General features: G+C 40.1%; 1 protein-coding gene across 2 annotated transcripts; it reads left to right on the forward strand.

Moving 5' to 3' along the window:
* The first annotated feature begins 1,763 nt into the window (after positions 1-1,763).
* nkx2.4a (NK2 homeobox 4a) lies at positions 1,764-3,360 on the forward strand. Of its 2 annotated transcripts, XM_026356045.1 has the most exons (3): positions 1,764-2,165; positions 2,672-3,117; positions 3,199-3,360. In XM_026356045.1, exons 1-3 carry the CDS (start codon positions 1,796-1,798, stop codon positions 3,358-3,360), a joined length of 978 nt encoding a protein of 325 aa, XP_026211830.1. In that variant the 5' UTR covers positions 1,764-1,795. The 2 variants fall into 2 exon arrangements, with proteins under 2 accessions (XP_026211830.1, XP_026211828.1); XM_026356043.1 differs by having other exon boundaries at positions 2,672-3,360.
* The last annotated feature ends 8,448 nt before the right edge of the window (positions 3,361-11,808 follow it).

Here is an 11,808-nt window from a genome sequence, read left to right on the forward strand (position 1 = left end):
TTAGAGGTCTGGGCCGAGGCCTACCTTTCTTTTCGCCCTGAAAAGACACCGTGCTGCCGCTGGCAAAAGGGCGGAAAAGGCGCACGGAAGTCTGGGCAGGAATGGGAATATTTACAGGTAGGAAATATTACTTAACATAAAAATATATGTATTTGAATTCACATTGAAAGGAAAGAGGCTTTTTAATGGCACCGTTTGATTTCCACCTGTTAACCACCTCTACTAAAACAGTTTTGTGACAACTCCAGCTGACTTTTTGAAAACGCACGCATTGTTTTATTTTTCCACCAACAACAATAAAACCAAAACACTTGACGTTAAATCCGCCGCGGAGTCCAGACATCCGAGGGAGGGAAAAGGAGGAAGACATTCGGCCACTGAAATATGCATAACAACAATAATTTATTACAATCGGGCTATCAACTTAACCGGAGATTGGTGTTCTTCATATGTTGCCATAATTGATGGCTGACCATGTCACATCTTCATTTGCTCAATTAGGATAGGTACCTACTTGCTGCCATGCCATGCTAAATTACATTACTGCCTTCACACACACGAGTGTTTCCTTCCTCCAATAAAGGAAGAAGATGGTAACACATTTCAGGTCTGGAAAATAACATCCGAGCAGCACACCTGCTCCTGTTGTTTTCTGCTGCGAGGTGTTCATGGAGACGATAAATCAGAGCAAACGATATCATCTGTGTAACAGGCGTTTATTTGCAGCACAACAGCTAATTCTGTGAGTTATTTGAGAGTTGTGAGCTATAGGCTCACTAATGCGTTATAGATCCATAAAGAACACACGCTGTAATAGGAAGCTACATCAAATGGTATTCATTATTGCAATTTGTTGCAGCTCTTTTCTCATTTGACCCCCTCTGTTGTGTCTCTCCTCCTTTGATTCTTCTCCTGGCGCCAGTCGGTTTGCTCAGAGATTACAATGTCAGGTCAAGACTGCAAAGTGCCATTAACGCATGTCGACCAGTCTTGAGGGTTTGGGGCTCCAAATATTGCCTCTAAATCGAATGAAGTCTCATGCAACATATCTAAGAAGCGTGGTTTTAAAATGGACATTTCTGTCATCTCCACCCTCAACTGTGCAGACTACTCAGTGCATCATATACCCTCTCTTTCTGATCCTGGATGCCAGGGATCTACTCACAGGTTAGGTCCCTATTGCCGTTGCCTTTCAGCATTTTGTCATTTTGAGCTTATTTGGACTTGTCCCTCTCTGGTGGGGCAAAATGATGCTTAAGAAGAATAAATGAGCTGGTCATACAACTTCATTGTGCCTCTCTGATGATACTCGGTGGCCCTTATGTCTGTTGAAAGTGCTCTCAAAGTTTCTAGAAAAGAGTGGAATTCCCCATCTGACGCAAAATAGTCATATGTGGTCAGATCAGCTGATGTGCACAACATAATGGGTTATTCTCACCTGAAAAATGTTAGAAGAAAGGACAGAATCATACATGTGCGGCGTCGTTTTATTCATGTACACAACTTAATATAAAGCAAAGTGTATTTTCATGAATTATTTCCCCCAAAATATCAATGACTATTGTTTGCTGGTTTAGGAGTTTTGCTCCGCCCCCTGTGTTTGTCGTAAACCTGGCTCCTGGCTCCAATAAACCCGGGCTAAGAGCGCCCTGGGCTCGCCTCCTTCTCCAAGGCGATCAATAGGATCTCAGGCGCACTACAAGCACTCTCTTACGTAGACATCCACCAAGGAGAGAGCCGATACAACAACACGGTTGATCTGCTCAAACACAAAAATCTACCTGCTTTCTGAATCATGTCGTTGAGCCCAAAGCACACAACGCCTTTTTCAGTGACAGATATTTTGAGTCCAATCGAGGAGACCTACAAGAAGTTCAGTGGCATGGACGGCGCAGGGAACCTAACCTCTCCACTGGGAGCCTACCGACAGCCTCAGGTGTCTCAGACCGGCATGCAACAGCACTCCATGGGCCATAATGCCACCGTGGCCACCACTTACCACATGCCGCACACGGTCTCCCAGTTCTCCCACAGCGCAATGGGGGGATACTGCAATGGAAGCATTGGCAACATGGGAGACCTCCCGTCGTACCAGGAAAGCATGCGGAATAGTGCAGCAGCAACAGGGTGGTACAGCGCCAACCCTGATCCCAGATACTCCACAAGTAAGTTCCTTTCTGCATTTCTAGGCACTTTTCAGATTTTTGGTCTCTTTCTCTGTGAATAACGAAATTCAATTGGCCATTAAAGAGGGACAGAGGAAAACGCACAGCACTAAATATGTGTTGCTTTTCATAACTAATTTAAGGGGAAGCTAATGAATTAATGTCATGCAATTAATAGTGTACAATAAATCAATAATTTTAAGAAATATGAAATTTGAAATGATTGTTTATGATGGTTAAACTGAAAAGGAGATCATTCTTTCAAGTCTGGCTTGACTTTGTTGTATTTGGCATCAGTACCAATGTTACTGAAACAATATATTATTATTATTATTATTATTATTATTATTATTATTATTATTATTATTATTATTATTATTATTGTATTAGTATATTGAAATATTTGACGCATATAAGCAGTAACAGTTCATAAAGACTACTTCAGGCGAAACAGTGTTCTCCTCTTCTGTTTATTGAACGCACGTATATGTATGTATATGTTTAAGTTTCTAGATTCATGGGACCTTCCACAGGTATGAACATGACCGGCATGGGGAGTCTCACAGGAATGGCAGACGCCACCAAATCCATGCCAGCTCTCCACGCTGCGCCCAGGAGGAAACGGCGCGTCCTGTTCTCGCAGGCTCAGGTCTACGAGCTGGAGAGGAGGTTTAAGCAGCAGAAATACCTGTCGGCGCCTGAGAGGGAGCACCTGGCCAGCATGATTCACCTGACGCCGACCCAGGTGAAGATCTGGTTTCAGAACCACCGGTACAAGATGAAGCGCCAGGCTAAGGACAAGGCAGCGCAGCAGCTGCAGCAGCAGCAACAGGACGGTAACCTGTGCCAACAGCAGGCGCAGTCCCCGAGGCGCGTAGCCGTACCAGTTCTGGTGAAAGACGGTAAACCGTGCCAGAACGGCTCTAACACGCCGACACCGAACCAGCAACAGGTACAACAGAGCCAACAACAAAGCCAGCAACAGAACGGAGCCGGAGTCGTGCTCGCATCCTCGACCGGCAGTCTGACACAGCATCAAAGCCAGCAGCAGGTGAACGCTTTGGAGCTGGAGGAGATGTCGCCTAGCCCCCCCTCACTGCACAGCCAGCTCAACATGGCCCAGATAGACACATCTGCTGTAGATTATACCAGTAACATGGTCAGCTCAAACCTCCTCTACGGCAGAACGTGGTAGGAACTTGTACAGTACTGTCACTTTTCCACCTTTTCTACGTGAATCTGCGGATGAGCCCAATATATATATATATATATATATATATATATATATATATATATATATATATATATATATATATATATATATATATATATATATATATATATATATGAAGGCTCTAACTGGGGGCCCTTTGGTGTCGGAGGGGACAAGGCGCACAGAGGCGCACCAGCTGATCAGGGCACATTTTCTTGACATCTCTGAGAGGGGAGTCTATTTTTGAACATTACAGAAATGGCTGCCCTTGAAAGCAATTATGTCGTTTCTGGACCTTTTGTAATCCATGTTTTGGACCTTCCTCATGATGTTTTAAACGTAGTCTATGTTGCTGAAACAAAAAGGAATGCTGCTTCACTTGAGTTCGGACTGGGGGGAGAGGTGGAATCAGGTTTGAAGTACATTAAGCCACCACTCCTTATTTGCGGTGATAACCTGGTATTTTATGATATTAATATTGTAAACTAATGTATTCATTTAGACTTATTGAATAAAGTAGGGACTTGTATATTTGGCTAACACACACGAATGCGTTTAACTGTACAATAATCGTTATTGCGTCCCCTTTTATGTTTTCTTTATTCTTTTGTAAGTTAAAAAGGAACAAAATGCGTGATGGCTGCTGTATATGTTTCAAAACCAAGTGAACGTTAACAATAAATAACTTGAAGTGTGAGAGCTATTCCTGAAGAAGTAATTTTTTAAAAGGGATCTGTTTTGGAGTGCATTTTCATTATGTTGTGATTGAGACCAAATTGAGTTGGAAAGCAAGGTCGATGAGGGAGGCAGCATTGTTCAGGTGACATTTTGGAGAGCTGCCTTTCACGGAGGATGTCTGCAAGACTCTAAGACCGGGAAATCACTTTTTAAAAAGCACTTTTTAGCAAGTTAAATATTGACATTTATTTATACATTCATTTAGTTTTCTTTTTACTAACTCTGAGAGGCCCACACTTTCGTTCTGCGGCAGAGTACTTTTTAAAAAGAATCCAATTTAAATAAAATACAATAAGAATGAATTTATTCCCTAAAGGAATAGACTACATCTCTCGCATTAGCACTTTGCTGCTATTAAAATCAATTATTATATAGTCATTACTATATATATTATAGTGTGTATTATTATTATAATATATTATTATTATTATTATTATTATTATTATTATTATTATTATTATTATTATTATTATTATTATTATTATTATTATTATTTTGCACAGGCGTCGGTCATTTACAGAATTACACATCCATCAAAGAAAGTTGCGTACAAATAATACAAAATATGCGTCTGTTTTAAAATTTAATTTAATTCCTATTCTTTCATTTAAAAACCTTTAAATCGAAGTTTTCTCTTATTACAAAAATATGACTTTGTGTGATTGTGTATACACAACAGCACATAATGCTACTAAAATTATCTTTACAATATTCTTTTAATATCTAAAATAATTGCAACCTGTCAAAACCAAACATTTTTTTCTGGCCTCCTTAGTTACGTCTCTTTTATTTTATTTCTTGTTATACTTTTATCTATCATTACAGACAAAACAAATTAAAAATAGTTTACAACAAATTTAAAGATAATCAAAAAATACCTCTGAAGTTCTTGCAAGTAGTTTCTAATGCGTTACTGTTATTACAGCTCTAGAGAGGCTTACCACATTTTTCTGATGCATGGAAAAACACCTGTAAATGTTCCAAATGCCCAGCAGCACACTGTCTGACTTTCATTTAAGTTGTCACGCACTCTCACACACATACACAGAAACACACAGCGACGCCTCATTCTGATCAATCTCTTTAGAAGATGAATGATTTGAGCAAACAAACTCCAAAGTGTTTAAGGTCATCGATTAGCATCAGTGTCGGTTCCCCTTTGCTTCTGTCCTTCAAAACATTTTTTTTTAACACCAGCAGCGGCTGATAATAGGATCTAACATTTCATTTCCTGTGGTCATTTAAACACGTTTGGAAATTACTTCTCAATCCCCTTGCTGATGACACCCTGTGATGATGATGATGGCTATCAGTGTGTCTCAATGGAGACCTTGGAGAGCCTCCATTTCCAGCCCCTTCACATACCTGGCAGCTGTATGTATATGTGCTATCATCCCTACACTCGAAGGAAACATCAGAGCCAATATGCACCTGACATTTGGAACTGAGCGCAACAACTCCATCAGGAGGGAGTTTGATAAGAGCATTAAAAAGAGAAATGCATTCCACAATATACACTTTGATGCAGCAAGATGTTTCTGATAGATTTTGTCTCTAAATTGAGGGCATGGATGAGCTGTCAACAAAGCTTTTGATGGTGGACCACATGAAATGAAAGTGGAGGTGAAGCCATTCTTTTCTCTTTTCAATAGCCATAGTTATGGTGCACTAATAGGCTATGCTTGGTAATCACTGGCTATTGTGCCTGTTGCTTCTCTCAGTTTATTGGGGGCTACCTCTCTTTTGTAAGAATATATGAGACAGACTGGGCACTGTAATTGGTGCTGGCATCATCATTTCTGTCTGGGAAGTTTTGGGGCTGCAGCCACGGTTGCTGTTTGGTGTTACTTGCATGTATGTTGTTGCAGGATCAGTTTAAAGGTCGTCTGTGCTAACAACACACACACACACACACACACGTGCACATGCTCACATAACTGTGCTTACACTCAGGTCACATTCATATACACAAACAAAGCAACTGAATAAGTCATACATAATATAAAATTGCTTCTATTACTCAAAGCACACAAAGCAGACATCCCCCCCACCCCCCCACCCCACCCCCCAACCCCGTTCCTCCCCTTATTCTACTTAATATGTCAGAAGGTCTGATCGCAGAGAAACCTTTTCAAGTTCTATTGATGTGTTTCTCAATTGACCATGGCGACCTAGCAACCTAGAGAGCGCTAATTGGCAAGGGCTTAACATTATTGGCTGCATAGTTTACACAGAAACATAGGCCAAACATATAAACCTCATGACGCACAGTTTGCTGCCTCGACAGGAGACATAGCGTCATTTAATTTATTTATTTTTTTGGTGTTAACAAAGAAAAAAAAACAGAGATAAAGTCATAATCTGCTCTTATTTCTATTTCTGAGTGGCTCTTCTTCACAGAGACGGATTTATTTCTGCATGTGTGTGATATCATAGATAGATATTATTAATAGATCATAAATCCGTAGTAACATCCACTGCTAATGTCCCGTGACCCACTCTCACCTTCTTTTCCCAGTCCCCCAAATCTTGACCCATGTGAAATGATTAGAAGAGACGAGGTCTGCTTTTCATCCTACTGTATGAATGAATGAATGCATTGAACTGGCAAGTTGTGAGTGAAACACAGCGAGATTTAAATTAGTGTATTGGCCCTGCGTTCTGCTAAAGAGAGGCCGTCTTTCTGTTTTCTTTTTTTATTTTCAATGACAACCCTGTACCCACTGGATTTGCTTTGACTTGCACAGAATGAGTCACCGAAAGTCTCCAAGTCTTTGGCCCAGGAAGGAGAAAAGTTCACTAATTCCAGTCATTTTCAAATAATAAAAATACCCTGAAAATAATCATCTTCCTACAGTATATTAAAAAAAAAAACATTTCAAGAAGGTCATAGGACGCTGAAAGCAATTCTCACTCTAATAGATTTCCATGAAATTAAATACATGAAACCACATTTTTACATTGGCTTTGGTTTGACGATAACATGAACTTAACTGCTCGCACACACACACACACACACTCACACACACACACACACACACTATTATATGGACTTGCTCTGGCTAATTCCATTGCTTACTATGAATACCATTTTAGCAATATGAGGCATTGCAGGGCAAAGCAACCTTTTGAAGACTATTCACAACTGCCTGTAGTAGGATTGGGGAAGTGGGGTGGGGGGGGGGGGGGGCAGAGGATGAAGGATGAAGGGCCAGGTTATAAGTGTGTGTGTGGGGAAGTGTGGATGGGTGGGGGGGCAGCATCCCTTATTAGAAAACCATGTCACATTCTCTACTGCGCCAGCCGGACTCGCTGCACTGCCAGTAATCCCCCCTTCAAGTCCCCCTATGCATGTTATTCAATTCGCCCATAAGTAGTTAGAGAAACTGTTTTCAGTTGCCACTAATAACTACTGACCTCCAGTGACACAGGGCAACAATAGGTTTGTCGGGCCTGAAACGCACAACCAAAGAAGCTGATTAGGAACTCAAGAGGTTTGAAGCAAGAATCAATGGCTGCTCTGTCCTGCCATGGTGCTTCCAGCATGGCACTGGTGATTGTGGAACCACCATTAGTTATGCCTCATTAAGCCCCACAAACTCTTCTTTAAGGAAATTAGTTTAGCCAATTCTAAAATCTATTACAGTCACATGGCCCCTACTGGGACGCCACTGTGTTTGGACTCCAAGACAGGAGAGGTTGGAGAACACGGTGTGAGAGCCTGCCATGTTGCAAAGTGAAATACACTGTGCAAAGCGTTGGTCGCTTTTTACTCTATGTAGTAAAATGTGCTTCAAGTATATCCCACATTACAGTATGTTACTGTAATTCAGGCCATTTTACACCTTACTGTGGAACTGCAATGAGCCACATCCTCCATTGAGGAAGCATCTCAAATAGAAACTTGACAACCTATATATACCACTAGCTAAGTGAGGTGATAGTAAGTGATAACATTAACATCAACACACCACTACCTTACAAAATTGAATCGTCGTTACTGCCATTTCATTTCTACAAAAGATCTGACGTATTTATTTCACCATAAACAATTCAATTTTGCCTCCAGTCCAATTTAAATGGTTTATATATAGAGTTTGGCAACCCGTCCTTGGATGTCTACTTTCAAACACAATGAAGCAAAATGGCACAGATGCTTAAGTCACACACTGAAATGGCTGCAGCCTGTAAACATCGGGAACCAATATTTTTTCATGACATGAAGAACAAGTTCATCTGCAAGAGATTTGCGAGCTATTCAAAATGCTCCCGCCTATCCTTCTGTCATATCAACAGGGCTACACATGATATAATTATACTCTATCCTTGGAATGGGCTTCAATCCGCCTGAAGCGACAAAAAGAAAATCAAACGAGCATAAAAGACGTTTTTAACGTAACGTTCAAACGTATAAAGAAGTGAAGTGAAAATGAGTGAGAAATTGAGTTTTTGTCCTCAAAAATATCAAAAAGACACATTTACAGGATAAAAGAGTTCATCTCTGTCCTTCACAACACTCCTCTTTACTTCTGAAACAGCAAGCAGTTTTCTCCCAGCTCACCGTTGCCACGGTAATGGCCAGCTGCCAGTCTGTGGATTACTGGTTAATAGGGCCAGGGCTGGAGAGCAGTTCAATGAAGGTAGGCAATGGATAAGATCAGTGTGTGTTGGCTAGGGCATAGTTATCCACAGGCTGTGTGTGTGTGTGTTTCTGTCTGTAAATGTGGGTTACTTTCTTTTCTTTATTGTTTCATTTCTTTTTCTAGACACAAATGAATCTGACTATGCACAGTGTCTTCGGATATAAAGCCATGTATTTTGATTTGAGATAAACAGGTGTGTGTGCTGCAAACACAAAACACAGAAACACACAAAGCCGTCAGAACTCATAGAAGTAAAAAAAAAAAAAAAAAATCTGGGAAATTCAAGGACAATGCTTTAAACATGTTTGTAAAAAAAAAAAAAAAAAAAAAAAAACACAGAACGATGCTCTCAGAACTAGTTAATGGGAGGCAGCGATCCAACAGCAAACTACCAAACACACACACACACACAAACACACAATTCAACATGAATGGCAAAAGACAACAGGAACGGCATCCACTCAATAGCTTCATCTGTCAAATTAAGCCCAGAAGGACATAATCGTTTCTTCAAATATAACATTAGTAATCTGCCCCCTCCAAAACACGCAGGAGGCTCAATATAACTGTCCCAAAGGGCCAAGGGGGCCAAAGAGGACCACCCACTTTCTTTTCAATTATCATCTTGCAGCAACCTGTCTCCTCTCCAGCATTCAGCAGGAGACACTGACTGCTCTCCAGAGGGAATTACAATTAGACTGCTGTTTGTCCCTCGAATAAACTTCCAGACTGTAGCTTAAAATCTTAACTCTGTAGAGCATGTGACCCCGAGGACAAACAGGATTACGCCCCAAATCCTATCTCCCTTTACTCTCTCCTCGCTTCCTCTTGAGCTGCTGTGGTCAGGGGGTCTCGAAAGGGAAATGTGGGGGCACTGCTAACTCTGCAAATACACAAATGAGTCGAGGAGACATTAGCGAAATTTAATCGGCATTCATTTCAAATTATTCATGATAAATACACATTTTTACCTTATCTGCTATACAGGTGTTTCTTTTTTGGACTTATTACTGTGTTGGTTCATTTTAAGGGGGTTAAGGTTGAATTAATTTGCTTTGGACATGTTAAGGATAAGCTGGGCACAACCATTATTTGGGTTATCCGTCAGAAGATTGTGAATTGTTACAGGACAAAAACTATAATATTGTTTGAAAGAGCAAAACTACAGAATTTTTTTATGCAAAAACAAAGGGAATCTCTCTCTGTTCGTCCTGCAGGGTAACCAGACTCTATTATTTACTTGTAACTTGTATCTTGTGTGTATTATCTGTCCATTAAAACCTCATCAGTGCAAATAACAGTCACACTGAGATTTTGTTTCAGGGACACCAATTAGGGCACAATCCACATGGGACAAAGGCTCTGTTTCAGATGGGAGTCACACTGGCCAGTTGCTCTAGAGTGTTTATTTGCCCTGCTGTAGCCAGCTGGTCATACGAAAGCGCAGAAAGGGTACATTGACTCCACCCTGCAGGGGGTAGTGGCACAGCAAAGGGAAATGGGACTCTTTTTCAACTCCCCTCTCCACAATGCAGCACAACCAATCAAAGAGCCCCAGACCCTTTTGTGGGGGTAGTGAGTGGACAAGCAAAGGAGGGAGGCAGAGTGAGAGGGAGTTGGTGGTGGTGGGGGGGGGTCTGTGCAAGTTTGGGCTGCCAACCCCTCCTCCCGCCGTTGTCCTGTCTGTGCGGCCAGCCACACTTCACAGCTAATTAGCGGTCAGATCCACTGGCCTCTAATCAGCAGGACATGTTAAAACTGCCCTAATCAGGCCTAATCCTGGCTTTGTGTCACACACACTCTTCCCCTGTCTACTTACTCTGTCTGCTGTATTGATTAAGGCATCATTTGGGGATTTAGTGGTCAATACACTGCAGTCTGTGGTGGGCTATACGTGTGTCCTAAGCAACATTATACGACATCATGTAATGAAACTATTTTATTCTATATGTGGTAAGGTTGGCTTTTTTAGCTCATCACAAGTCGTTCAATATACTGTAACAATGTCAATTAACATGTTTAACAGTGATTTGAATTTTAAGTGAGCACACAAGCTTAAAACGCAGAAGATTTTAAAAATGCTTGAAAAACTCTATCACATATACAAAACTGTGAAACTGAAATTGAATGACAACTACATGACTACTTCTCCTATGAGCTACTGTATGTTTGCACAGGTAAAAAAGTGACTGGATAGTATAGGGGTAATATCATCGCCATCCACCTGGGAGACTGGGGTCCTTACGCCTACCCTGCCTTCGCCGTGTACCACACTTATAAATCTCTTTGGATAAAAGTGTAACATGCCAAATGACTGAAATACTTACATATTACAAACTGTATTTTGGGTCTATTAATTAAAATACATGTATATATAAGTTTTTGATGAATTGTATGAATTGTATTTGCAGTTGTTTAAACATCACATTTTCTTTCTTTACAGGTGAAGTCACTTTTAAATAATAAATGTTCCTTTCCTACTTTAATAATGTATTTAATAAACAAGAATGTTTGTATGAAATCAATCAAACATTTTTCTTTTCTTTTCTTTTATTATAAAAATTCAAAATAGTCATGGGAAACGGATAATGAGAAGAATAGTAAACACTATTAAATGAAATCTAAATTAAATAATAAAAAAATGCAGTATTAAAATCATATAGAAACTAAGCATAAAAACAGAAAGACATATAATACAAATCAATTTAAAAAAATGCATGTGCATTCGGTTGAAATGGATTTAATTTGATTTAATAACAAAAAACGATGTTGAAGCATAAATATAGTAATTTATCACTTATTACAGTTTTTAACCATTAACTGGTCTATAGTGTTAATTAGGATCTGCACAGACACTTAAAGATGGGTGTGAATAATAAGATGTGTTGCAGATTATTCTGCAATAATTCATGAGTAATGAGTCTGTTCCCATCTGAGCCGATGGGATAATTGTAAGCATATTTGCAGCTAATCTTGTCTTATTACACAAGTACTGCAAGCGAAGTAAAGTTAGAAAGTATATTGTTTTATATTTATTCAACATGTTTTT

This window comes from Anabas testudineus, chromosome 12, assembly GCF_900324465.2.
Source record: "Anabas testudineus chromosome 12, fAnaTes1.2, whole genome shotgun sequence".
NCBI lineage: Eukaryota > Metazoa > Chordata > Actinopteri > Anabantiformes > Anabantidae > Anabas > Anabas testudineus.

Coding starts and splice junctions, on each gene's coding strand:
- nkx2.4a (XM_026356043.1), top strand. CDS start 1,796: ATGTCGTTGAGCCCAAAGCACACAACGCCTTTTTCAGTGACAGATATT. Junction 2,166..2,671: donor TGATCCCAGATACTCCACAA/GTAAGTTCCTTT, acceptor TATATGTTTAAG/TTTCTAGATTCATGGGACCT.